We start from the raw sequence: 26,878 nt of genomic DNA, 5'->3' as shown, positions 1-26,878 counted from the left end.
CCCACACCCACACCCTTTTTACCCAACCTTCATATATCATGAGTCCTAAACCTTTCAGGAAGTGGTTATGTCTTCCTGCTCTTGCGTGATAGCTGACCGAGTGTTCACTAAGAACGATGTACAAACAAAAGGAAGCAGTCACACCATCTTGAAGGTTGAACTCTGACCCGTCAGGAGACATGACCGAGGTCATGTTGTGTGTCTAACAAAGGTTTCCTTGGTTCAACATCCCATGATGTTGGGCAGGAAAACACCCAACTCCCTCTCAGGAAAACATTCGTAATACATAAGGAAATGATAAAGTATTGACTTTTATCCCTACTCTTAAATACATTTCAAATGACGACTTGGGTCAACTTGGAGGAGAATGATAATTGTCTTGCAGGAGGGTGAGAGGAGAGTAGGCATGACAAAGAGTTGTCAGTCTTGGACTGAAACAGAACTTTAGGAAGCGGCCTCACGGAAAAACAGAGATGGAACGGTGACAAGGACTGGAGAAAAATGGACAGACCTACACCTTTGTGAAAAACGAATGGCCCACGAGAGTGGTGTTTTGGACATCTTCACACCATGTACTGCACCACAAAGCTGACTGCTCCAATAGAGGTCGTTACAACAATGTATATATAAATAATATGACATTTGAAAAGTCTTTATTCTTTTGAAACTTCTGTATGTGTAATGTTTACTGTTAATTTTTATTGTTTATTTCACTTCTGTATATTATCTACCTCACTTGCTTTGGCAATGTTAACATATGTTTCCCATGCCAATGAAGCCCCTTGAATTGGTACCGACGCGGGTCAAGGAGAGACAAAGAGAAAGGGAGAGGGAGGACCTGACCAGTGACTCAGTAAATATGACAGCATTCTCTGTGTTTCATCCTTGACAATTCGGCATTGCTTTATCAATCATAATCTTTGTGTTTATTTTAATTGTGTGTTTCTTAGGATAATAATAAACTCTATCTTTGTAAAGAAATGTGGTTTTCTCTTGTTTTGACAAATGCTGGCTCTAATACAATTAAAGACTTTATGTTTCCTTTAAAATTGTTGATACGAGACTTTAAAAACGTAGGCTAAACTACTAACTAGAGTTTCACGTTAATTGTTCCCTTTGAATAAAAACAATTACTGGTGCCCTTATGCAATGTTATTAATTTAGAATAGTAGGCAAATTATTTAATTAAGTCACCAATTATAACCAATTATTAGACCACTAAAGTCCCTACAACCGGTACATAGTCATCTTATAACATAAAACTCAGCTTTAAGTACTATTGACATGTTTGATTACAGTATCCAACAATGACAACTAATCTTAGAAACGGTGAGGCATGGGGCAGAGCAGTGCTTTTCCAATATGAAACCTTGTTACAATTGTAAAACAACAATATACTGTCGGTCTCTTTTCAGATCATCATGTCTATTATCCCCAAATAACCTTCAGATCTTAGTATGGATCCCCAGTCATGTTCCTCTTTATTGACTGTGGGTTTATGTCCTACAAAACCCACTTTCACCTACTAAATCAACACAACAGTCTACTTTACTGAGCAGTTGGAGGGAGGTACAGAGAAATATTTACAGAGCGGAGGAGATGGGACTATTCATCTGAAGTGAACTGTGTTAAAGCAGTGTTGGTCTGGTCTCCGAGGTGGGCTCCCCTGCCATCTAATAATTGAGCCTCAGCCCAAACACCTATTCTGTGATTCAGCGGAGAGCAGCTCTGCCAGGATCAAGCACATTCACATTTTAGAGGAGTTCGCAAGCAAGTGATGCAAGGGCTGTATAGTGGTGGGCTGAAAAGTAAGAATTCTGGTGTGTCAGAAAGCATAGAAATCACTAGATATCCACAGTGAGGTGAAGTGCTTTTTTATGTCTACACACCCTAGCTGGAGATTGCAACCTATCCCCTTCATTCCCAACACACTTGTATCCTAAGTCAAGTATTTTTCATTGTCGTTTTACTAAGACCAATATCTCAAATACTATTTCAAATATCTAAATTGCTTTCACATACATTTCGAAGTAAGTATTCAGATATATAAAAAAATACAATATTGGAATGTACTGTATTTGGAAAAACACTTGGAAAGTATTAGCATGTATTTGAAAATACAAAAATACACTGACTCAAATACACTCCCATGAATTTAACCCAGGTATTTGAAAATAGTATTTGAAAATACTTTCAAATACAGTGAGGGGGAAAAAGTATTTGATCCCTACTGATTTTGTATGTTTGCCCACTGACAAAGAAATGATCAGTCTATAATTTTAACGGTAGGTTTATTTGAACAGTGAGAGACAGAATAACAACAAAAAAATCCAGAAAAACGCATGTAAAGAATGTTATAAAATGATTTGCATTTTAATGAGGGAAATAAGTATTTGACCCCTCTGCAAAACATGACTTAGTACTTGGTGGCAAAACCCTTGTTGGCAATCACAGAGGTCAGACGTTTCTTGTAGTTGGCCACCAGGTTTGCACACATCTCAGGAGGGATTTTGTCCCACTCCTCTTTGCAGATCTTCTCCAAGTCATTAAGGTTTCGAGGCTGACGTTTGGTAACTCGAACCTTCAGCTCCCTCCACAGATTTTCTATGGGATTAAGGTCTGGAGACTGGCTAGGCCACTCCAGGACCTTAATGTGCTTCTTCTTGAGCCACTCCTTTGTTGCCTTGGCCATGTGATTTGGGTCATTGTCATGCTGGAATACCTATCCACAACCCATTTTCAATGCCCTGGCTGAGGGAAGGAGGTTCTCACCCAAGATTTGACGGTACATGGCCCCGTCCATCGTCCCTTTGATGCGGTGAAGTTGTCCTGTCCCCTTAGCAGAAAAACACCCCCAAAGCATAATGTTTCCACCTCCATGTTTAACGGTGGGGATGGTGTTCTTAGGGTCATAGGCAGCACTGCTCCTCAACCAAACACGGCGAGTTGAGTTGATGCCAAAGAGCTCCAGTTTGGTCTCATCTGACCACAACACTTTCACCCAGTTGTCCTCTGAATCATTCAGATGTTCATTGGCAAACTTCAGACAGGCATGTATATGTGCTTTCTTGAGCAGGGGGACCTTGCGGGCGCTGCAGGATTTCAGTCCTTCACGGCGTAGCGTGTTACCAATTGTTTTCTTGGTGACTATGGTCCCAGCTGCCTTGAGATCATTGACAAGATCCTCCCGTGTAGTTCTGGGCTGATTCCTCACCGTTCTCATGATCATTGCAACTCCACGAGGTGAGATCTTGCATGGAGCCCCAGGCCGAGGGAGATTGACAGTTATTTTGTGTTTCTTCCATTTGTGAATAATCCCACCAACTGTTGTCACCTTCTCACCAAACTGCTTGGCGATGGTCTTGTAGCCTATTCCAGCCTTGTGTAGGTCTAAAATCTTGTCCCTGACATCCTTGGAGAGCTCTTTGGTGTTGGCCATGGTGCAAAGTTTGGAATCTGATTGATTGATTGCTTATGTGGACAGGTGTCTTTTATACAGGTAACAAACTGAGATTAGGAGCACTCCCTTTAAGAGTGTGCTCCTAATCTCAGCTCGTTACCTGTATAAAAGACACCTGGGAGCCAGAAATCTATCTGATTGAGAGGGGGTCAAATACTTATTTCCCTCATTAAAATGCAAATCAATTTAGAACATTTTTGACATGCGTTTTTCCGGATTTTTTGTTGTTGTTATTCTGTCTCTCACTGTTCAAATAAACCTACCATTAAAATTATAGACCGATCATTTCTTTGTCAGTGGGCAAACGTACAAAATCAGCAGGGGGTCAAATATACTGCTCAAAAAAATAAAGGGAACACTTAAACAACACATCCTAGATCTGAATGAAAGAACTAATCTTATTAAATACTTTTTTCTTTACATAGTTGAATGTGCTGACAACAAAATCACACAAAAATAATCAATGGAAATCCAATTTATCAACCCATGGAGGTCTGGATTTGGAGTCACACTCAATATTAAAGTGGAAAACCACACTACAGGCTGATCCAACTTTGATGTAATGTCCTTAAAACAAGTCAAAATGAGGCTCAGTAGTGTGTGTGGCCTCCACGTGCCTGTATGACCTCCCTACAATGCCTGGGCATGCTCCTGATGAGGTGGCGGATGGTCTCCTGAGGGATCTCCTCCCAGACCTGGACTAAAGCATCCGCCAACTCCTGGACAGTCTGTGGTGCAGTGTGGCGTTGGTGGATGGAGCGAGACATGATGTCCCAGATGTGCTCAATTGGATTCAGGTCTGGGGAACAGGCGGGCCAGTCCATAGCATCAATGCCTTCCTCTTGCAGGAACTACTGACACACTCCAGCCACATGAGGTCTAGCATTGTCTTGCATTAGGAGGAACCCAGGGCCAACCGCACCAGCATATGGTCTCACAAGGGGTCTGAGGATCTCATCTTGGTACCTAATGGCAGTCAGGCTACCTCTGGCGAGCACATGGAGGGCTGTGCGGCCCCCCAAAGAAATGCCACCCCACACCATGACTGACCCACCGCCAAACCGGTCATGCTGGAGGATGTTGCAGGCAGCAGAACGTTCTCCACGGTGTCTCCAGACTCTGTCACGTCTGTCACGTGCTCAGTGTGAACCTGCTTTCATCTGTGAAGAGCACAGGGCGCCAGTGGCGAATTTGCCAATCTTGGTGTTCTCTGGCAAATGTCAAACGTCCTGCACGGTGTTGGGCTATAAGCACAACCCCCACCTGTGGACGTCGGGCTCTCATACCACCCTCATGGAGTCTGTTTCTGACCGTTTGAGCAGACACATGCACATTTGTGGCCTGCTGGAGGTCATTTTGCAGGGCTCTGGCAGTGCTTCTCCTGCTCCTCCTTGCACAAAGGCGGAGGTAGCGGTCCTGCTGCTGGGTTGTTGCCCTCCTACAGCCTCCTCCACGTCTCCTGATGTACTGGCCTGTCTCCTGGTAGCGCCTCCATGCTCTAGACACTACGCTGACAGACACAGCAAACCTTCTTGCCACAGCTCGCATTGATGTGCCATCCTGGATGAGCTGCACTACCTGAGCCACTTGTGTGGGTTGTAGAATCTGTCTCATGCTACCACTAGAGTGAAAGCACCGCCAGCATTCAAAAGTGACCAAAACATCAGCCAGGAAGCATAGGAACTGAGAAGTGGTCTGTGGTCCCCACCTGCAGAACCACTCCTTTATTGGGGGTGTCTTGCTAATTGCCTATAATTTCCACCTGTTGTCTATTCCATTTGCACAACAGCATGTGAAATTTATTGTCAATCAGTGCTGCTTCCTAAGTGGACAGTTTGATTTCACAGAAGTGTGATTGACTTGGAGTTACATTGTGTTGTTTAAGTGTTCCCTTTATTTTTTTTAGCAGTGTATTTTTTTCCCTCACTGTATACACACATTTTCAAACATAGTATAGACTAAGGAAAGGGCTGGTTTGCATAGTCACAGCCACACTGAAGGAGTGAGAAGTAGTTTTCTCCACTCTGCTGACAAGTGTTTTTCCCGCTCATACAGTAATAAAGGCATAGTGCACAAATTTGGTGGAAATAATAATAATAATAATATATATATATATATATATATATATATATATATATATATATATATATATATATATATATTATATATATATATATATATTATCTCCTCACCATTCTGCTCTCTAAATAATAGATGATTCCATCTGTGTTATTTCATAGTTTTGATGTCTTCACTATTATTCAACAATGTAGAAAATAGTAAAAATAAAGAAAAACCTTGAATGAGTAGGTGTGTCCAAACTTTTGACTGGTACTGTATGTTAAAATGATGTTTATCTTCCATTGATGAACTATTAACCATGCTTAAGACATGGATCATTTCTGTTGAGAATGCTATATTATCGTGTTTGGTCCTTGTGTTATGTACCTACTGTAACCGCATTGCTCTCGATGACTGTTCTCCTTGTGTTATGTACCTACTGTAACCGCATTGCTCTCGATGACTGTTCTCCTTGTGTTATGTACCTAATGTAACCGCATTGCTCTCGATGACTGTTCTCCTTGTGTTATGTACCTACTGTAACCGCATTGCTCTCGATGACTGTTCTCCTTGTGTTATGTACCTACTGTAACCGCATTGCTCTCGATGACTGTTCTCCTTGTGTTATGTACCTACTGTAACCGCATTGCTCTCGATGACTGTTCTCCTTATGTTATGTACCTACTGTAACCGCATTGCTATCGATGACTGTTCTCCTTGTGTTATGTACCTACTGTAACCGCATTGCTCTCGACGACTGTTCTCCTTATGTTATGTACCTACTGTAACCACATTGCTCTCGATGACTGTTCTCCTTATGTTATGTACCTACTGTAACCGCATTGCTATCGATGACTGTTCTCCTTGTGTTATGTACCTACTGTAACCGCATTGCTATCGATGACTGTTCTCCTTGTGTTATGTACCTACTGTAACCGCATTGCTATCGATGACTGTTCTCCTTGTGTTATGTACCTACTGTAACCGCATTGCTATCGATGACTGTTCTCCTTGTGTTATGTACCTACTGTAACCGCATTGCTCTCGATGACTGTTCTCCTTGTGTTATGTACCTACTGTAACCGTATTGCTCTCGATGACTGTTCTCCTTGTGTTATGTACCTACTGTAACCACATTGCTATCGATGACTGTTCTCCTTGTGTTATGTACCGACTGTAACCGCATTGCTCTCGACGACTGTTCTCCTTCTAAAATATAAGATCTCTATTCACCTTAAAAATACGGTTTACTATATGCTACTGTAAACATGTTTGTGATACTAGTATGTTGTAGGTTGCAGACGCTGTGGCCTTAGGAAGACAGTGCACCTTGGTGAGCCAATCAGGACCATGGACAGCTTCCCACCAGAATACCCTGCGGCAGAGTATACAGCCCTCTATACACTGGCTGAGGCAATCAGCCTGAGACAACATGGTGGGGAAAAGGTGTGAGCCATTACGACCTAGTCAGGTACCTGTGGTGTTTCTTATTTATGACTGTTACTACTGCCTATACTGTATACAACAGATAACCTCCGCTTTGGGCCTACATTGGGCAACATCCACCCATTCATTTTTTCCCCCCTCCTGTTTTGTAAATTGTGCCGGTTCCTCTCTATGCTTACCTCCTAGCATAACTCCAATTATGTTTTAAAATGGTGCTTGTAAGTGGTCAATTCACAGCATGTTTAAAATGCACAACAAGTTTTGGCCTAAAGAAAGGCTCTCCCAGATGGTCGAGGGCTCTAATTGACTATAATTTAGTTTAACTACTGGCTAATTTTGTCTGTTTAAAGTCAATTAAGATGTTTATTTTTTTTTTACTGCCATTAAACTTCAATCCATCTAAATGTATAGGACAACTATGCAGCAACATACTTAAGGTTGCTATTTAAGGTAAAACATTTACTCTGTACACAATCTGTTGTCACGGTCTCACCTGTATAAAATGATTGAAGGAAAGTGGATGTAGAACAGATCTTCTTGCCCGTAGTAAAGAAGGTTTATACCTGTACTGACCAACATAAAAAACTAAGTAGTTACATGCATCTTTCTTTGAATCCTAATAAATTGATTTGAAAAACTCAATTGTAAGGACAACAGTTCAAATAGGTCACACCCCCCCTCTCCCCGAAAGCCCAATGGTATATTGCCATCTGGTGGTAAAGTATATTACTGCTGGAAGTTAGTAGCAGGGACTGGGAGCTACTGCCACTGTCGTCTCTATGAGAAGCACTGAGCACCCATAAACAGATGGTCTTTTTCTGTTGTAAAGAACAAGGGATCATTTTGTTATTCTGAAATGTGTTGCTTAGAGGATGAGTTTACCAAAGGATGTTCAGCTTTATACAGTATTTGATACTTTCCTTACAGTCCCTTACATTTTCAAGACAACCATGTGATTGTTGTACTTCATGGGGATAAATATTTCATATGGCTAATGTTAAATTCATTTAACAGCATTAAAAGTAAAACAGACAGTGAGGTATAGGATACAGTTGTTCTGAAGTAGAGTTAAACATGATAGGAGTAACTTACTGAGGTTACAGTCTATCCTGATACAATCTGGTGAGAGAGAGAGAGATGGTGAGATAAACAAATTATATATAAAAGAAGATAAAGTAAAAATGTCACATCCTTCAAGGTACATTCTGCAGTTTCTTTAGACAGAGACCACCATCCGGGGACAAGCTCCAGAGTCAAAACCAGCCTTTTCCTCACCATAGCCACCAATCAGCACCCACTAACATATGAGCTGAGGGAGGTAACGTTACCTCTCTACTACACTCAGGAGAACCAGTAATGTGCAGTGCCTTAGGAAAGTATTCAGACCCCTTCCCCTTTTCCACGTTACAGCCTTATTCTGAAATGGATTCGATTTTTTCCCCCTCATCAATTTACACATAATACCCCATAATGACAAAGTGAAAACAGGTTTTTATAAATGTTTGCAAATGTCGAACAAATAAAAAACTGAAATACCTTATTTACATAAGTATTCAGACCCTTTGCTATGAGACTTGAAATTGAGCTCAGGTGCATCCTGTTTCCATTGATCATCCTTGAGATGTTTCTAATACTTCATTGGAGTCCACCTGTGGTAAATTCAAATGATTGGACATAATTTGGAAAGGCACACATGTCTGTATAAGGTCCCACAGTTGACAGTACAATTCAGAGCAAAAACCAAGCCATGATGTCAAAGGAATTGTCCGTAGAGCTCCGAGACAGGATTGTACCAAAACATTTCTGCAGCATTGAAAGTCCTCAAGAACACAGTGGCCTCCATCATTCTTAAATGGAAGAAGTTTGGAAGCACCAAGACTCTTCCTAGAGCTGGCCGCACGGCCAAACTAAGCAATTGGGGGAGAAGAGCCTTGGTCAGGGAGGAGACCAAGAATATGGTCACTCTGACAGAGCTCTAGAGTTCCTCTGTGAAGATGGGAGAATCTTCCAGAAGGACAACCATCTCTGCAGCACTCCACCAATCAGGCCTTTATGGTAGAGTGGCCAGACGGAAGCCACTCCTCTGTAAAAAGCACATGACAGCCTGCTTGGAGTTTGCCAAAAGGCCCCTAAAGGATTCTCAGACCATGAGAATCAAGATTCTCTGCTCTGATGAAACCAAGATTGAACTCTTTGGCCTGATTGCCAAGAGTCAAGTCTGGATGAAACCTGGCACCATCCCTACGGTGAAGCATAGTGGTGGCAGCATCATGCTGCGGGATGTTTTTCAGGGGCAGGAAATGGGAGACTAGTCAGGATCGAGGGAACGATGAATGGAGCAAAGTACAGAGAGATTCTTGATGAATACCTGCTCCAGAGTGCTCAGGACCTCAGACTGTGGTGAAGGTTCACCTTCCAACAGTACAACGTCCCTAAGCACACAGCGAAGACAACGCAGGAGCGGCTTTGGAACAAGTCTCTGAATGTCCTTGAGTGGCCCAGCCAGAGCCCGGACTTGAACTTGAATCTCTGAAAGAACTGAAAATAGTTGTCCAGCGATGCTCCCCATCCAACATGACAGAGCTTTAGAGGATCTGCAGAGAATAATGGGACAAACTCCCCAAATACAGGTGTGTCAAGTTTGTAGCATCATACCTCAAAAGACTCGATTGCTGCCGAAGGTGTACAACAAAGTACTGAGTAAAAGGTCTGAATACTTACAGTACCAGTCAAAAGTTTGGACACCTACTCATTCAAGGATTTCTTTATATTTACTATCTTCTACATTGTAGAATAATAGTGAAGACATCAAAACTATGAAATAACACATATGGAATCACGTAGTCACCAAAAAAGTGACTACGAGACTTTTCAAAGTAGCCACCCTTTGCCTTGATGACAGCTTTGCACACTCTTGGCATTCTCTCAACCAGCTTCATGAGGTAGTCACCTGGAATGTATTTCAATTAACAGGTGCACCTTGTTAAAATTTAATTTGTAGAATTTCTTTCCTTCTTAATGCGTTTGAGCCAATCAGTTGTGTTGTGACAAGGTAGAGGTGGTATACAGAAGACAGCCCTATTGGGTAAAAGACCAAGTCCATATTATGGCAAGAACAGCTCAAATAAACAAAGAGAAACGACAGTCCATCATTTCCTTAAGACATGAAGGTCAGTCAATACGGAACATTTCAAGAAAGTTTCTTCAAGTGCAATCGCAAAAACCATCAAGCACTATGATGAAACTGGCTTTCATGAGGACCGCCACAGGAATGGATGACCCAGACTTACCTCTGCTGCAGAAGATAAGTTCATTAGAGTTTACATTCTCATAAATTGCAGCCCAGATGTATGCTTCAGAGTTCAAGTAACAGACGCATCTCAACATCATCTGTTCAGAGACTGTGTGAATCAGGCCCTCATGATCGAATTGCTGATAAGAAACCACTACTAAAGGACACCAATAATAAGAAGAGACTTGCTAGGGCCAAGAAACACGAGCAATGGACATTAGACCGGTGGAAATCTGTCCTTTGGTCTGCTTGGTTCCAACTGTCATGTCTTTGTGAGACACAGAGTAAGTGAACGGATGACCTCTGCATGTGTGGTTCCCACTGTGAAGCATGGAGGAGGAGGCGTGATGGTGTGGGCGTGCATTGCTGGTGGCACTGTCAGTGAGTTATTTAGAATTCAAGGCACACTTAACCAGCATGGCTACCACAGCATTCTGCAGCGATACGCCATCCCATCTGGTTTGCGCTTAGTGGGAATGTCATTTGTTTTTCAACAGGACAAAGACCCAAAACACACCTCCAGGCTGTGTAAGGGATATTTGACCAAGAAGGAGAGTGATGGAGTGCTGCATCAGATGACCTGGCCTCCACATTCACCCGACCTCAAGCCAATTGAGATGGTTTGGGATGAGTCGGACCGCAGAGTGAAGGAAAAGCAGCCAACAAGTGCTCAGCATATGTGGAAACTCCTTCAAAACTGTTGGAAAAGCATTCTAGTTGAAGCTGGTTGAGAGAATGCCAAGAGTGTGCAAAGCTGTCATCAAGGCAAAGGGTGGCTACTTTGAAGAATCTAAAAATCTAAGATATATTTTGATTTGTTTAACACTTTTTTGGTTACTACATGATTCCATATCTGCTATTTCATAGTTGTGATGTCTTCACTATTATTCTATAATGTAGAAAATAGTAAAAATAAAGAAAATCCCTTGAATGAGTAGGTGTGTCCAAACCTCTGACTGGTACTGTATGAAAATGTGATATTTCTGTATATATATATATTCACACATTTTCAAACATAGTATAGACTAAGGAAAGGGCTGGTTTGCATAGTCACAGCCACACTGAAGGAGTGAGAAGTTTTTTTCTCCACTCTGCTGACAAGTGTTTTTCCCGCTCATACAGTAATAAAGGCATAGTGCACAAATTTGGTGGAAATAATATATATATATATATATATTATTTAAAAACAAAATACATCTATCCTCCCCATTCTGCACTCTGAATAACAGAATAGCTACATAGTCATTATGGCTTACCATTACCTGCAATGAAGGCTACGCTATGTACTACTACATACTACCATGCTAGTGTGGCTGAGGTGTGCTCTGGAGCTGTCAACCATCACAGAGCAGTGGATACAAACAGCCAAGGACCAGACTCACTAGCTACAGACGTACTGGGCCTGTTGTACACCATGACAATGTACACTACCAGTCAAAAGTTTGGACACACCTACTCATTCAAGGGGTTTTCTTTATTTTTACTATTTTCTACATTGTAGAATAATAGTGAAGACATCAAAACTATGAAATAACACATATGGAATCATGTAGTAACCAAAACAGTGTTAAACAAATCAAAGTATATTTTATACTTTGAAGAATGTAAAATCTAAAATATATTTTGATTTGTTTAACACTTTTTTGGTTACTACATGATTTCATATGTGTTATTTCATAGTTTTGATTTCTACACTATTATTCTACAAGGTAGAAAATAGTAAAACAAATATATAAAAAATGGAATGAGTAGGTGTGTCCAAACTCTTGATCGGTACTGTTTGTGTCATGATGGTACAGTACTGTATGTTTTTCAGTGAGCTGGCCTCTCTGACTGTCTGTTCCTAGGACTGCAGACACACAGGCCATTGAAGGGCTGAAAGGGTTGGGGGATGGATCAGCTAGCGACTGACCTGGGCATGGGTCAGAGAGATAGAGGGAGGGGGAGAGGGAGAGAGAAAAAGACAGGTGAGAGAGAGAGAGTAGAAGAGAGACAGGGAGAGTACACAGGAGATAGAGAGATGTACATAGATGATGTGTATGATAGAGAGAAGAAAGGGTAAGTAGGACAAGACCTCTCTCATTACATCACTCTCACTGAGAAGCTGCAAGGACTCAAAGGCCTAGAGTTAGTGTTGTTAGCATTACCCAGGTTGACGGTGAGTTTGACACGGCCCGCGTCCAGCTCCAGACGCAGGGTATCAGCTGAGTCCTGGGAGGTGGTGGCCAACAGCAGCCCAAAGGCCCTCTGGGACATAAAGCGTAGCGCCACGTCCTCAGCCTCCGTGTGCACGCTGACAGGCAGCATCACCTTCAGGTACATGCTGCCGTCGTAGCTCAGCACCGTGGCCTCTGTGTGTGACACCCAAAGACAGGGAAACAGGGTTAGCTAATGTTTTGGTCACAAATGTTCTCGTACAGTAGAGAACCTTTTCCTACACACTCAACAATGAATAAGCACATGATTCAGAATAAATTAAGAATTCAATGTAAGATGTGATCTTTGCTGAACCACATCTAACAGTGTTTTTCCATGTATGCCTGCTGGTCAGTTTCCTGCAGCAACACTAGATGGCAGGAAAAGCCTGTAATACACCACACAGCTCTGTTATGTGATGCCTCTCTAATCATCCTCTTCTCATAGATTTCTATTCAGGCCACAAATAGGATGAGGATTCCATTTATATCCCTCAACGTTATCAGCCAAATGGCTTCACAATGGGGTTCCTCTCCTCTCTGTGAGAAAGATCTCTGTGGTAGATGCAGGGTGATTTAGACTTATGGAGAGCCCACCGCAATACTGATGAACCACTGATACCCAGCAGTGAGTGGCATTCAGCAATTTATTCCTCACGTTCTGCCACTTCACTAACAGATCACTAATGGAGTGGGAAGTTACCCCTTGAATGACTCACATAAATGTGATTTAATTTACATTGTCTCTATGAAATATCTGAAAAGTTTTGAAAAGTTTTGCGGTATCATTTCAACCGGGAGCAACATTCCCCATCCCGCTGTCCCTCTCTCACTGCTCTCACAGTTTCCCCATCCCGCTGTCCCTCTCTCACTGCTCTCACAGTTTCCCCATCCCGCTGTCCCTCTCTCACTGCTCTCACAGTTTCCCCATCCCGCTGTCCCTCTCTCACTGCTCTCACAGTTTCCCCATCCCGCTGTCCCTCTCTCACTGCTCTCACAGTTTCCCCATCCCGCTGTCCCTCTCTCACTGCTCTCTCAGTTTCCCCATCCCGCTGTCCCTCTCTCACTGCTCTCACAGTTTCCCCATCCCGCTGTCCCTCTCTCACTGCTCTCACAGTTTCCCCATCCCGCTGTCCTTCTCTCACTGTTCTCACAGTTTCCCCATCCCGCTGTCCCTCTCTCACTGCTCTCACAGTTTCCCCATCCCGCTGTCCCTCTCTCACTGCTCTCAGTTTCCCCATCCCGCTGTCCCTCTCTCACTGCTCTCTCAGTTTCCCCATCCCGCTGTCCCTCTCTCACTGAACTCAGTTTCCCCATCCCGCTGTCCCTCTCTCACTGCTCTCTCAGTTTCCCCATCCCGCTGTCCCTCTCTCACTGCTCTCACAGTTTCCCCATCCCGCTGTCCCTCTCTCAATGCTCTCAGTTTCCCCATCCCGCTGTCCCTCTCTCACTGCTCTCAGTTTCCCCATCCCGCTGTCCCTCTCTCTCACTGCTCACACAGTTTCCCCAACCCACTGTCCCTCTCTGTCACTGCTCACACAGTTTCCCCAATCCACTGTCCCTCTCTCTCACTGCTCACACAGTTTCCCCAACCCGCTGTCCCTCTCTCTCACCGCTCTCACAGTTGGGACCCAGGTAGCCCGTGCTGGTGCAGTCACACACATGACGGTTCCAGCCCTCACGGCACTGCCCACCGTTGCCACAGACGTCTCTGCCACACCTGATGTGTGTTTCCCTGGTGCAGAAGCTGCTGACTCCAGAGGCACTCTGGATCTCTGCCAGTCTCCTCAGGTCCCGGCTCCGCCCATCCATGAACAGGTCTCGCATGCAGCCCACGTAGCCCAGGTTGAGGGGGGCCGTCCAGACTTCTGGGGGGAGGATGAGGCGCTGGCGTGCCTCGGGCAGACCACCCAGGTACATATCACCCTCCAGGTCTAAGATCTCATTGCCTTCATCCGCAGAGAATGGTGTGCTGCGGCTGTTCACCGAGATGAAGCCTGAAGGAAAAAACAGAGTGAGTCAACTAGTATCAAGGCTGTCTCACCTCACTGTATGTGTGTTTGAGAAAATGTGCAGGTGTGTGTGAGTAATGGGTGTTGGTGGAGGAGTGGGAAGATAAAGTGAGAGTGTGAGTTCCTGTGTTGCTATTGGAGGATGTAATAAACACAGTGGTTCTAGCTATTCATTGGGATATAACATTAAACAGAAGAGGATATCCACAAGGTATACCAGGTGTAAAACTGTGGAATGACTAATGAAGAAGAATGTCTCAGGTCTTTGTCATAGCATAATCCTCTGTTACCAATAAGCTGTAAGCAAACCGGCTGGAATCACTGGGCTCGGCTAATGAGGACAGACATTTCCCCACATGAGGTAGGTGACAGTATAATTGGCCACTTGCAAAATAGGTTAAGGCAATTTATGAAATGTCATACATAGATTATAACTGCTAAAAATAAGACTGTAATTAAAACTGGATATGCACACAGCATCTCTGACTGCAGCAAAGAAACATAAAAAGTAAGCTAAAATATGAGTGTCTCTGTATAGTTATAGTGAATGTAATTTCACAAGCCAGAAACTTTGTCATCTCACTATGGGACATGCCCCAATTAGGCTCACTGGTTGAAGCCTTATTCAATCACACATAACAGGCCAATCAGAGCTTATCAGAACCATCATGTGTGCTTCCCCTCACCCTTACGCCCCTCCCTCTGGAAGTCCACGTGGCACCACTCCCCATCGTTGACCCTCTTGTTGCTGGCCTTCATCTTGATGCTGCCAGAGCCCATGTCCATCACCAGGTAGAGAAAGCCGTCCATTAGCTCCATGGCAAAGTAATCAGCCCTGGCCTGCCTGTCCGCCTGTCTGTCTGGGTCCTGCAGACGTCCGTCCCCGTGGCTGAACAGCAGCAGGCCGCTGGGCTCCGTGGTCCGGAAGTCAAAGGAGATGGAGCCGGTCTTCTTGGTGTTCCACCTGGGCAGGGTGAGGTAGGAGGCAGGCGTGTCGAAGGTGACTGGCTCCAGGGCAGCCACATCCTCACAGCGGAAGGTCAGGTCACCGTGAACACTGACCTGAGGGTCCCGCTCTGCAGCCAGACGAGACAGCTCCAGTCTGAACTCATTGTTCTTGTAAACCACCTATAGGGACAGGAACAGAGGACAGGACTGTCACTGAGTGGGTGGCTGCGGAGAGACCACTTTCTGTCCTGTTATTGACCTCATTCCTCACTCTTTTCTGTGATTGTACTCAATACTAAACCTTAAAATTCAAGCAACAATTTGCCATTCATTGAAACTGTTTCTATCTATGAAATGTGACAAAAGATTCCACTGTGTAATTGTATATATTTTTTTACATTCAGACTTCAAACAACAACATACATAATGCCATGAATCATTACTAGACATTCACTCCAGACATTACAGAATACATGACTGAATACATCACAGAATACATGACTGAATACAAAACATCAGATCATAAAGAGAATCTCCCTGCCTGCCACCCTGCCTGTCTGTCTGCCTGCCTGTCTGTCTGTCTTCATGCCTGCCTGCCTGTCTTATATATATATATATATATATATATATATATATATATATATATCTATATATATATATATCTATATATAAATGTTTTTTACCCCTCCACCACCCCACTCTTCGGAGGACAAATATCTTAAAGTTTTTTTTTTTTTACAGATTGTCTGCTACATATACATACATTTTACATATACATTTTACATACACATTTTACATACAGTTGAAGTAAGAAGTTTACATACACCTTAGCCAAATACATTTAAATTCAGTTTTTCACAATTCCTGACATTTCATCCAAGTAAAAATTCCCTGTCTTAGTTCAGTTAGGATCACCACTTTATTTTAAGAATGTGAAATGTCAGAATAATAGTAGAGAGAATGATTTATTTCAGCTTTTATTTCTTTCATCACATTCCAAGTGGGTCAGATGTTTACATACACTCAATTAGTATTTGGTAGCGTTGCCTCTAAATTGTTTAACTTGGGTCAAACATTTTGGGTAGCCTTCCACAAGCTTCCTACAATAAGTTGTGTGAATTTTGGCACATTCCTCCTGACAGAGCTGGAGTAACTGAGTTAGGTTTGTAGGCCTCCTTGCTCGCACACGCTTTTTCATTTCTGCACAAATCTTCTATGGGATTGAGGTCAGGGCTTTGTGATGGCCACTTCAATACCTTGACTTTGTTGTCCTTAAGCCATTTAGCCACAACTTTGGAAGTATGCTTTGGGTCATTGTCCGTTTGGAAGACCCATTTGCGACCAAGCTTTAACTTCCTGACTGATGTCGTGAGATGTTGCTTCAATATTTCCACGTAATTTTACTGCCTCATGATGCCATCTATTTTGTGAAGTGCACCAGTCCCTCGTGCAGCAAAGCACCCCCACAACATGATGCTAACACCCCCGTGCTTCACGGTTGGGATGGTGTTCTTTGGCCTGCAAGCCTCCCCCTTTTTCCTCCAAACATAACAATGGTCATTATGGCCAAACAGTTCTATTTTTGTTTCATCAGACCAGAAGACATTTCTCCAAAAAGTACGATCTTTGTCCCCATGTGCAATTGCAAACCGCAGTCTGGCTTTTTTATGGCGGTTTTGGAGCACTGGCTTCTTCCTTGCTGAGTGGCCTTTCAGGTTATGTCAATATAGGACTCGTTTTACTGTGGATATAGATACTTTTGTACCTGTTTCCTCCAGCATCTTCACAAGGTCCTTTGCTGTTGTTCTGGGATTGATTTGCGCTTTTCACACCAAAGTATGTTCATCTCTAGGAGACAGAACGCCTCTCCTTCCTGAGCGGTATAATGGCTGCGTGGTCCCATGGTGTTTATACTTGCGTACAGATTTGTACAGATGAACGTGGTACCTTCAGGCGTTTGGAAATTACTCCCAAGGATGAACCAGACTTGTGGAGGTCTACAATTTTTTTTCTGAGGTCTTGGCTGATTTCTTTACATTTTCCCATGATGTCAAGCAAAGAAGCACTGAGTTTGAAGGTAGGTCTTGAAATACAGCCACAGGTACACCTCCAATTGACTCAAATTATGTAAATGAGCCTATTAGAAGCTTCTCAAGTCATGACATAATTTTCTGGAATTTTCCAAGCTGTTTAAAGGTACAGTCAACTTAGTGAATGTAAACTTCTGACCCACTGAAATTGTGATACAGTGAATTATAAGTGAAATAATCTGTCTGTAAACAATTGTTGGAAAAATTACTTGTGTCATGCACAAAGTAGATGTCCTAACCGACTTGCCAAAACTATAGTTTGTTAACAAGATATTTGTGGAGTGGTTGAAAAATGAGTTTTAATGATTCCATCCTAAGTGTATGTAAACTTCCCACTTCAACTGTACATGGTACTTTTACATAAAGCAGTCACATAACAATAATACATTACCAAACATAAACTCTTTAATCCCAACCCTCAGCCACTCTCAGCCCATCACACCTAGCACCATAGACCACCCTCGTTTGGTTTCCATGTGCCATATATTTTTCAATTGTGCTGTGATGTTTTACATAATTTTTGAACATTTCTAGTCGTATATTATCCACAGATTGTGAGCTAAAGATGAAAACCTTTCCTTCGAGTATTATTATATTATTTATTGACCAACTTTCCAAATCGCCCAACACTGCTAATTGTAAGGTTCATTTTAAGTGCATGTTGTGATTTTTTAACAATTCTGCCTGCCTGTCTTCATGCCTGCCTGCCTGTCTGTGTCTGTCTGCCTGCCTGTCTGTCTGCCTGCCTGTCTGTGTGTCTGCCTGTCTGTTACATGTATACTGTTCCTGTGTGCAGATGGAGGCAGTAGGCAGGCACAGCTGAACATGTTTTTCATTTTCACACCAACGGCACTTGCAGTCAAAAGCTGACTGATGCCCTGCTTCAGGGTGAGATCTTTAGTGTCTCTCTGAATCAAAATACACTAGGCAGCAGCTTGGATTCACACGATACCATTACCAGTAATCGCCAGGCCAAAAAATACATTTCATGAGAAGAATAAGAAGTGAACCACAGTATGAAAAATGCCATTGTTGGAGAGTCAACTTCAGCCAAAGGTGGGAAAAGTACAAAATAGTAAAAATGTCAGAATGACACTCAATATCTCTCTCTTTTTTGGTAGTATCAATCATACAGATACAGACTCCTGATGCCTGTTACAGCGTTACATTGTGTGATAGATATTGGAGGACTACATAGTATCAGAGCTAGGAGGTTTCTTTGGGAATTACTGATACACTTACACTACAGTTCAAGAGTTTGGGCTCACTTTGAAATGTCCTTATTTTTTAAAGAAAAGCACATTTTTTGTCCATTAAAATAACATCAAATTGATCAGAAATACAGTGTAGACATTGTTAATGTTGTAAATGACTATTGTTCTTGGAAACGGCTGATTTTTTTTATGGAATATCAACATAGGCATACAGAGGCCCATTATCATCAACCATCACTCCTGTGTTCCAATGGCATGTTATGTTAGCTAAACCAAGTTTATCATTTTAAAAGGCTAATTGATCATTAGAAAACCCTTCGCAATTATGTTAGCACAGCTGAAAACTGTTGTACTGATTAAAGAAGAAGCAAAACAACTGGCCTTCTTTAGACTAGTTGAGTATCTGGAGTATCAGCATTTGTGGGTTCGATTACAGGCTCAAAATGAACTTTCTTCTGAAACTCATCAGTCTATTCTTGTTCTGAGAAATGAAGGCTATTCCATGCGAGAAATTGCCAAGAAACTGAAGATCTTGTACAACATTGTGTACAACTCCCTTCACAGAACAGAGCAAACTGGTGCTAACCAGAATAGAAAGAGGAGTGGGAGGCCCCGGTGCACAACTGAGCAAGAGGACAAGCACATTAGAGTGTCTAGTTTGAGAAACAGACGCCTCACAAGTCCTCAACTGGCAGCTTCATTAAATAGCACCCGAAAAACACCAGTCTCAACGTCAACAGTGAAGAGGTGACACCGGGATGCTGCCTTCTAGGCAGAGTTCCTCTGTCTAGTGTCTGTGTTCTTTTGCCCATCTCTATCTTTTATTTTTATTGGCCAGTCTGAGATATGGCTTTTTCTTTGCAACTCTGAAGCTGCCAACGATGATATATATTTTTTGAAAGGCTCAGTGTCATTATCCTCGTAAGGGGAAGGTGCTGGAGTATTGAAAACGGGAGATCCAATCATTTTGACCTCAATCTTTTTTAGATTTCTTTGCATTACTTGTTAAACAAAATCTCTTTCACTGAGCAATTGTATTGGTAGAAAATTATATAACTTGTAAAAAAAATGTAGCATATTATATAGCTCAGTATTTGTATTATTTATTTTATACTGTCTTTTTTGCTCATCTTAATTAAATAATTTTTATTTTATTTCACCTTTATTTAACCAGGTATGCAAGTTGAGAACAAGTTCTCATTTACAATTGCGACCTGGCCAAGATAAAGCAAAGCAGTTTGACACATACAACAACACAGTTACACATGGAGTAAAACAAACATACAGTCAATAATACAGTAGAAAAATAAGTCTATATACAATGTGAGCAAATGAGGTGAGATAAGGGAGGTAAAGGCAAAAAAAGGCCATGGTGGCGAAGTACATACAATATAGCAAGTAAAACACTGGAATGGTAGATTTGCAGTGGAAGAAAGTGCAAAGTAGAAATAGAAATAATGGGGTGCAAAGGAGCAAAATAAATAAATAAATAAATACAGTAGGGGAAAAGGTAGTTGTTTGGGCTAAATTATAGATGGGCTATGTACAGGTGCAGTAATTTGTGAGCTGCTCTAACAGCTGGTGCTTAAAGCTAGTGAGGGAGATAAGTCTTTTTTCGATTTTTGTAGTTCGTTCCAGTCATTGGCAGCAGAGAACTGGAAGGAGAGGCGGCCGAATGAGGAATTGGCTTTGGGGGTGACCAGTGAGATATACCTGCTGGAGCACGTGCTACAGGTGGGTGCTGCTATGGTGACCAGCGAGCTGAGATAAGGGGGGACTTTACCTAGCAGGGTCTTGTAGATGACCTGGAGGTAGTGGGTTTGGCGACGAGTATGAAGCGAGGGCCAGCCAACAAGAGAGTACAGGTCGTAGTGATGGGTAGTATATGGGGCTTTGGTGACAAAACGGATAGCACTGTGATAGACTGCATCCAATTTATTGAGTAGGGTATTGGAGGCTATTTTGTAAATGACATCGCCGAAGTCGAGGATCGGTAGGATGGTCAGTTTTACGAGGGTATGTTTGGCAGCATGAGTGAAGGATGCTTTGTTGCGAAATAGGAAGCCAATTCTAGATTTAACTTAGGATTGGAGATGTTTGATGTGAGTCTGGAAGGAGAGTTTACAGTCTAACCAGACACCTAGGTATTTGTAGTTGTCCACATATTCTAAGTCAGAACCGTCCAGAGTAGTGATGCTGGATGGGCGGGCAGGTGCAGAGAGCGATCGTTTGAAGAGCATGCATTTAGTTTTACTTGTATTTAAGAGCAGTTGTAGGTCACAGAAGGAGAGTTGTATGGCATTGAAGCTCATCTGGAGAGTTGTTAATACAGTGTCCAAAGAAGGGCCAGAAGTATACAGAATGGTGTCGTCTGCGTAGAGGTGGATCAGAGACTCATCAGCAGCAAGAGCAACATCATTGATGTATACAGAGAAGAGAGTCAGCCCAAGAATTGAACCCTGTGGCACCCCCATAGAGACTGCCAGAGGTCCGGACAACAGGCCCTCCGATTTGACACACTGAACTCTGTCAGAGAAGTAGTTGGTGAACCAGGCGAGGCAATCATTTGAGAAACCAAGACTATTGAGTCTGCCGATGAGGATGTGGTGATTGACAGAGTCGAAAGCCTTGGCCATGTCAATGAATACGGCTGCACAGTATTGTTTCTTATCGATGGCGGTTAAGATATCGTTTAGGACCTTGAGCGTGGCTGAGGTGCACCCATGACCAGCTCTGAAACCAGATTGCATTGCGGAGAAGGTGCAGTGGGATTCGAAATGGTCGGTAATCTGTTTGTTGACTTGGCTTTCGAAGACCTTAGAAAGGCAGGGTAGGATAGATATAGGTCTGTAGCTGTTTGGGTCAAGAGTGTCCCCCCCTTTGAAGAGGGGGATGACCACAGCTGCTTTCCAATCTTTGGGAATCTCAGACGACACGAAAGAGAGGTTGAACAGGCTAGTAATAGGGGTTGCAACAATTTCGGCAGATAATTTTAGAAAGAAAGGGTCCAGATTGTCTAGCCCAGCTGATTTGTAGGGGTCCAGATTTTGCAGCTTTTTCAGAACATCAGTTGACTGGATTTGGGAGAAGGAGAAATGGGGAAGGCTTGAGCGAGTTGCTGTGGGGGGTGCACTGCTGTTAACCGGGGTAGGGTTAGCCAGGTGGAAAGCATGGCCAGCCGTAGAAAAATGCTTATTGAAATTCTCAATTATAGTGGATTTATCGGTGGTGACAGAGTTTCCTATCCTCAGTGCAGTGGGCAGCTGGGAGGAGGTGCTCTTATTCTTCATGGACTTTACAGTATCCCAGAACTTTTTTGAGTTTGTGCAATAATTTTGGATCCCAATGTAGATCCCACTGTATATTGTTCAGCCTGTTATCAAATGTATGTTTATCAGTAATTCCCTTCAGGCCCATCCTAGCCCTGATATACAGTATAGTCCACCAATATCTATCACACAATGAATGTTACAGACTGCTGATTTATTTTATAGTGTATCAGTATATTGGTATTAGGAATCATGTGAAAAACACTTTAGGAAACCAGGACAGTGAGAAGCACTGCTCAATCAATGAAGAGGTGGACATTATTAATAAATGATGGGGTCAACTAAACAAAGACAGAGGGAGGGACGTGCTGCCTGGGAATCCATGAAGGAGATCAATGTCTAATTTGGCTGTCAGGAAGGTAAAGCTAAGACCTCACTAACACTGGCACAGTATTTATTACACATGTGCTCTGTCTGAGAGAGAGAAGGAGGGAGGGTGAAACGGAGGGAAAAAGAGAGAGAGGGAGAGAGAGAGAGATGGGGAGGGAGAGAGAGAGGGGGGAGGGAAATATATATATAGAGAGAGGGGGCGGGAGAGAGAGAGAGAGAGAGAGAGAGATGGGGGAGAGAGGGGGGTATAGGAAGGTCACAACGGGGGGGGGGGAGATAACCTGCATTATTCAACAGAAAAGAAAGTCTGGTGTTCATATACAGGTAGACATGCTATTGTATAATTCAAGGCCATAACTACATTCATACCTGACCAATTACCATACTGTACAATGCCAGGTGATATGCAGAGGTATGCAAATGAAACACAGCTATGGCTCACACTATGGCTACAGTATGGCTCACACTATGGCTACACTATGGCTCACAGCTATGGCTACACTATGGCTCACAGCTATGGCTCACAGCTATGGCTCACTGCTATGGCTCACACTATGGCTCACACTATGGCTCACAGCTATGGCTCACAGCTATGGCTTACAGCTATGGCTTACAGGTATGGCTCACACTATGGATCACAGCTATAGCTACACTATGGCTCACAGCTACAGCTCACAGCTATGGCTCCCTCTATGGCTCACTCTATGGCACACTATGGCTCACACTATGGCTACAGTATCGCTCACATTATGGCTCACACTATGGCTCACACTATGGCTCACTCTATGGCTACACTATGGCTCACACTATGGCTCACACTATGGCTACACTATGGCTACACTATGGCTACACTATGGCTCACTCTATGGCTACACTATGGCTCACATTATGGCTACACTATGGCTCACACTATGGCTCACACGATGGCTCACACGATGGCTACACTATGGCTGACACTATGGCTCACACTATGGCTCGCTCTATGGCTCGCTCTATGGCTCACTCTATGGCTCACTCTATGGCTCACTGTATGGCTACATTATGGCACACTCTATGGCTACACTCTATGGCTCACTCTATGGCTCACTCTGTGGCTCACACTATGGCTCACTCTGTGGCTCACACTATGGCTCACACTATGGCTACACTATGGCTCACACTATGGCTCACACTATGTCTAAACTATGGCTCACTCTATGGCTCACTCTATGGCTCCCTCTATGGCTCACTCTATGGCACACTATGGCTCACACTATGGCTACAGTATCGCTCACATTATGGCTCACACTATGGCTCACACTATGGCTCACTCTATGGCTACACTATGGCTCACACTATGGCTCACACTATGGCTACACTATGGCTACACTATGGCTACACTATGGCTCACTCTATGGCTACACTATGGCTCACATTATGGCTACACTATGGCTCACACTATGGCTCACACGATGGCTCACACGATGGCTACACTATGGCTGACACTATGGCTCACACTATGGCTCGCTCTATGGCTCGCTCTATGGCTCACTCTATGGCTCACTCTATGGCTCACTGTATGGCTACATTATGGCACACTCTATGGCTACACTCTATGGCTCACTCTATGGCTCACTCTGTGGCTCACACTATGGCTCACTCTGTGGCTCACACTATGGCTCACACTATGGCTACACTATGGCTCACACTATGGCTCACACTATGTCTAAACTATGGCTCACTCTATGGCTCACTCTATGGCTCACCCTATGGCTCACTCTATGGCTACATTATGGCTCACTCTATGGCTCACTCTATGGCTCACTCTATGGCTACACTCTATGGCTCACTCTATGGCTCACACAATAGCTCACAGCTATGGCTGCACTATAGCTCACAGCTATGGCTACACTATAGCTCACACTATGGCTACACAGCTATGGATACACAGCTATGGCTCACAGCTATGGCTCACACTATGGCTCACAGCTATCGCTCACACTAAGACTACACTATGGCTCACACTAAGACTACACTATGGCTCACTCTATGGCTAACTCTATGGCTCACTCTATGGCTCACTCTATGGCTCACTCTATGGCTCACTCTATGGCTCACACTATGGCTCACAGCTTTGGCTCACAGCTTTGGCTCACACTATGGCTACACAGCTATGGCTACACAGCTATGGCTACACTATGGCTCACACTATGGCTCACACTATGGCTCACACTAAGACTACACTATGGCTCACACTAAGACTACACTATGGCTCACTCTATGGCTAACTCTATGGCTCACTCTATGGTTCACTCTATGGCTCACTCTATGGCTCACACTATGGCTCACACTATGGCTCACAGCTTTGGCTCACAGCTTTGGCTCACACTATGGCTACACAGCTATGGCTACACAGCTATGGCTACACTATGGCTCACACTATGGCTCACACTATGGCTACACTATGGCTAGACTATGGCTCACTCTATGGCTACACTATGGCTCACATTATGGCTACACTATGGCTACACTATGGCTCACACGATGGCTCACACTATGGCTCGCACTATGGCTCGCTCTATGGCTCGCTCTATGGCTCGCTCTATGGCTCACTCTATGGCTCACACAATAGCTCACAGCTATGGCTACACTATAGCTCACAGCTATGGCTACACTATAGCTCACACTATGGCTACACAGCTATGGCTACACAGCTATGGCTCACAGCTATGGCTCACACTATGACTACACTATGGCTCACACTAAGACTACACTATGGCTACAGTATCGCTCACACTATGGCTCACACTATGGCTACAGTATGGCTCACACTATGGCTACAGTATCGCTCACACTATGGCTCACACTATGGCTACAGAATGGCTCACACTATGGCTACACTATGGCTACAGTATGGCTCACACTATGGCTCACACTATGGCTACACTATGGCTATAGTATGGCTCACACTATGGCTCACACTATGGCTACACTATGGCTCACACTATGGCTACACTATGGCTACAGTATTGCTCACACTATGGCTCACACTATGGCTATGGTATGGCTCACACCATGGCTCACACTATGGCTACACTATGGCTACAGTATGGCTCACACTATGGCTCACACTATGGCTACACTATGGCTACAGTATGGCTCACACTATGGCTCACACTACGGCAACAGTATGGCTCACACTATGGCTACACTATGGCTCACACTATGGCTCACACTATGGCTACAATATGGCTCACACTATGGCTACACTATGGCTACACTATGGCTCACTCTATGGCTACATTATGGCTCACGCTATGTCTACACTATGGCTACACTATGGCTACACTATGGCTACATTATGGCTCACTCTATGGCTCACTCTATGGCTCACTCTATGGCTCACACTATGGCTCACAGCTTTGGCTCACAGCTTTGGCTCACACTATGGCTACACAGCTATGGCTACACAGCTATGGCTACACTATGGCTCACACTATGGCTCACACTATGGCTCACACTATGTCTCACACTAAGACTACACTATGGCTCACACTAAGACTACACTATGGCTCACTCTATGGCTAACTCTATGGCTCACTCTATGGCTCACTCTATGGCTCACTCTATGGCTCACACTATGGCTCACACTATGGCTCACAGCTTTGGCTCACAGCTTTGGCTCACACTATGGCTACACAGCTATGGCTACACAGCTATGGCTACACTATGGCTCACACTATGGCTCACACTATGGCTACACTATGGCTAGACTATGGCTCACTCTATGGCTACACTATGGCTCACATTATGGCTACACTATGGCTACACTATGGCTCACACGATGGCTCACACTATGGCTCGCACTATGGCTCGCTCTATGGCTCGCTCTATGGCTCGCTCTATGGCTCACTCTATGGCTCACACAATAGCTCACAGCTATGGCTACACTATAGCTCACAGCTATGGCTACACTATAGCTCACACTATGGCTACACAGCTATGGCTACACAGCTATGGCTCACAGCTATGGCTCACACTATGACTACACTATGGCTCACACTAAGACTACACTATGGCTACAGTATCGCTCACACTATGGCTCACACTATGGCTACAGTATGGCTCACACTATGGCTACAGTATCGCTCACACTATGGCTCACACTATGGCTACAGAATGGCTCACACTATGGCTACACTATAGCTACAGTATGGCTATAGTATGGCTCACACTATGGCTCACACTATGGCTACACTATGGCTCACACTATGGCTACACTATGGCTACAGTATTGCTCACACTATGGCTCACACTATGGCTATGGTATGGCTCACACCATGGCTCACACTATGGCTACACTATGGCTACAGTATGGCTCACACTATGGCTCACACTATGGCTACACTATGGCTACAGTATGGCTCACACTATGGCTCACACTACGGCAACAGTATGGCTCACACTATGGCTACACTATGGCTCACACTATGGCTCACACTATGGCTACAATATGGCTCAC

The 26,878-nt window shown here is 43.7% G+C and overlaps 1 protein-coding gene across 1 annotated transcript in view; it reads right to left on the bottom strand.

Annotated features, from left to right (window-relative positions):
• Nucleotides 1–26,878, bottom strand: part of nrxn2a (neurexin 2a) — a 399,049-nt gene that overhangs the window by 214,729 nt on the left and 157,442 nt on the right. The window contains exons 6-9 of the mRNA XM_082958259.1: nucleotides 15,153–15,594; nucleotides 14,068–14,451; nucleotides 12,407–12,610; nucleotides 8,060–8,086 (exon numbers count right to left, since the gene is read on the bottom strand). Of these exons, the coding sequence (XP_082814385.1) occupies nucleotides 8,060–8,086; nucleotides 12,407–12,610; nucleotides 14,068–14,451; nucleotides 15,153–15,594 (1,057 nt within the window). The remainder of the gene's footprint in view (nucleotides 1–8,059; nucleotides 8,087–12,406; nucleotides 12,611–14,067; nucleotides 14,452–15,152; nucleotides 15,595–26,878) is intronic.

This window comes from Salmo salar, chromosome 11 (assembly GCF_965601325.2).
Source record: "Salmo salar chromosome 11, fSalSal1, whole genome shotgun sequence".
In the NCBI taxonomy this organism is placed as follows: Eukaryota; Metazoa; Chordata; class Actinopteri; order Salmoniformes; family Salmonidae; genus Salmo; species Salmo salar.
Note: the sequence above shows the minus strand (reverse complement) of the source record. Positions and strands in the feature narration are given on the sequence as shown.